The sequence below is a fragment of the Sinocyclocheilus grahami genome, unplaced genomic scaffold (assembly GCF_001515645.1).
Source record: "Sinocyclocheilus grahami isolate Dianchi unplaced genomic scaffold, SAMN03320097.WGS_v1.1 scaffold15114.1, whole genome shotgun sequence".
Classification (NCBI taxonomy): domain Eukaryota; kingdom Metazoa; phylum Chordata; class Actinopteri; order Cypriniformes; family Cyprinidae; genus Sinocyclocheilus; species Sinocyclocheilus grahami.
Genome location: NW_015515615.1, coordinates 4,154 through 5,252, shown reverse-complemented (window position 1 = coordinate 5,252; position 1,099 = coordinate 4,154). Strand labels below are relative to the sequence as shown.

Genomic DNA, 1,099 nt, shown 5'->3' with positions numbered 1-1,099 from the left:
GGCTGGGACAGCCGGTATAGGTACCCCTCCAGCTGGGTCTCAGTCAGTCGTCTGGATTTGTTCCTGATGCCCAAATTCTTGCCACAAAATAGACTTCGAACCAACTATATGCACATGACAGATATAAGTTGCAGAGAATCAACTGTCACCACTTCTGAAATGTCACCATTAGACTCAAATTCAAAGGACAGGAAGTTACCCAGAGCTCATCTTTAGTGTTTCCAGTTACAAGTAATAGCATTGTCAAAACAGAAATGACCATAAACTGTTAACCACAGAGTTAATGGTTAAAGGTGCTCACGCTACCTTAAAATCTTCAAGAGACAAAACTATTTCAGGCAGCATTGGTAACTGGAAGAAACATGCATGTCCTGAGCGCAACAGCTGAGAGGGTCTTCTCAGAACGGCGTCTGGGTTTTACAGAAATGAGTATCAGTTGTCTGCACCCACATACGTTTCCGTTCAGAATCAGAGTTGTGTTGAAAACAGAAATGAAATGATGCCCTGTCTGGAAATTGTCAGTGTACACTTACCCAACCATGAGGCGGGATGAGGAGCGTTCATGACAATGAGACGTTGCACCATGTCTGGCCTTTCCAGTGCAAAATGCCATGCCAGCATCCCACCCCAGTCGTGCCCCACCAATATACAACTTGTGTGACCTGTAATTAAACACATGACATTCCAGTGGTTTATTGACTAAGGCAAAACTGGTTCACATTCAGCCGTGGCCCGTCTGTATGGGCAGTGTCCCACCTGAAAGGAAAGTAATTGCAAAAGCATAAACAATAAAAGATAATAATAATAATAAAGCAAACCAAAAATAGCCTGTAAATAGCTTGTTTGTTTCTGTGTAGTAAATAACCCAGCACTCGACATAGCTTTGTTTTACCTTCCTGAATTTTTCCACAACTCGTAAAATTCGAAAATCAATATTCACTCACAATAAATACTACATTAAAAGGATAGTCCAGCCAAAAATGAAAATTCTCATCATTCATCAGTATGAGTTTCTTTCTTCTGTTAAGCACAGACAAAAACATTTAGAAGAAAAATACTACTTTCCTATTACTTGTTTCACTTCTGTTTCAGTTTTTTT

The 1,099-nt window shown here is 40.2% G+C and overlaps 1 protein-coding gene across 1 annotated transcript in view; it reads right to left on the bottom strand.

Annotated features, from left to right (window-relative positions):
* Positions 1–5: 5 nt before the first annotated feature.
* Positions 6–1,099, bottom strand: part of LOC107579184 (epoxide hydrolase 4-like) — a gene marked incomplete at its 3' end in the record, with an annotated part of 5,238 nt that continues 4,144 nt past the window's right edge. The window contains exons 2-4 of the mRNA XM_016265044.1: positions 534–699; positions 307–410; positions 6–104 (exon numbers count right to left, since the gene is read on the bottom strand). Of these exons, the coding sequence (XP_016120530.1) occupies positions 6–104; positions 307–410; positions 534–699 (369 nt within the window). The remainder of the gene's footprint in view (positions 105–306; positions 411–533; positions 700–1,099) is intronic.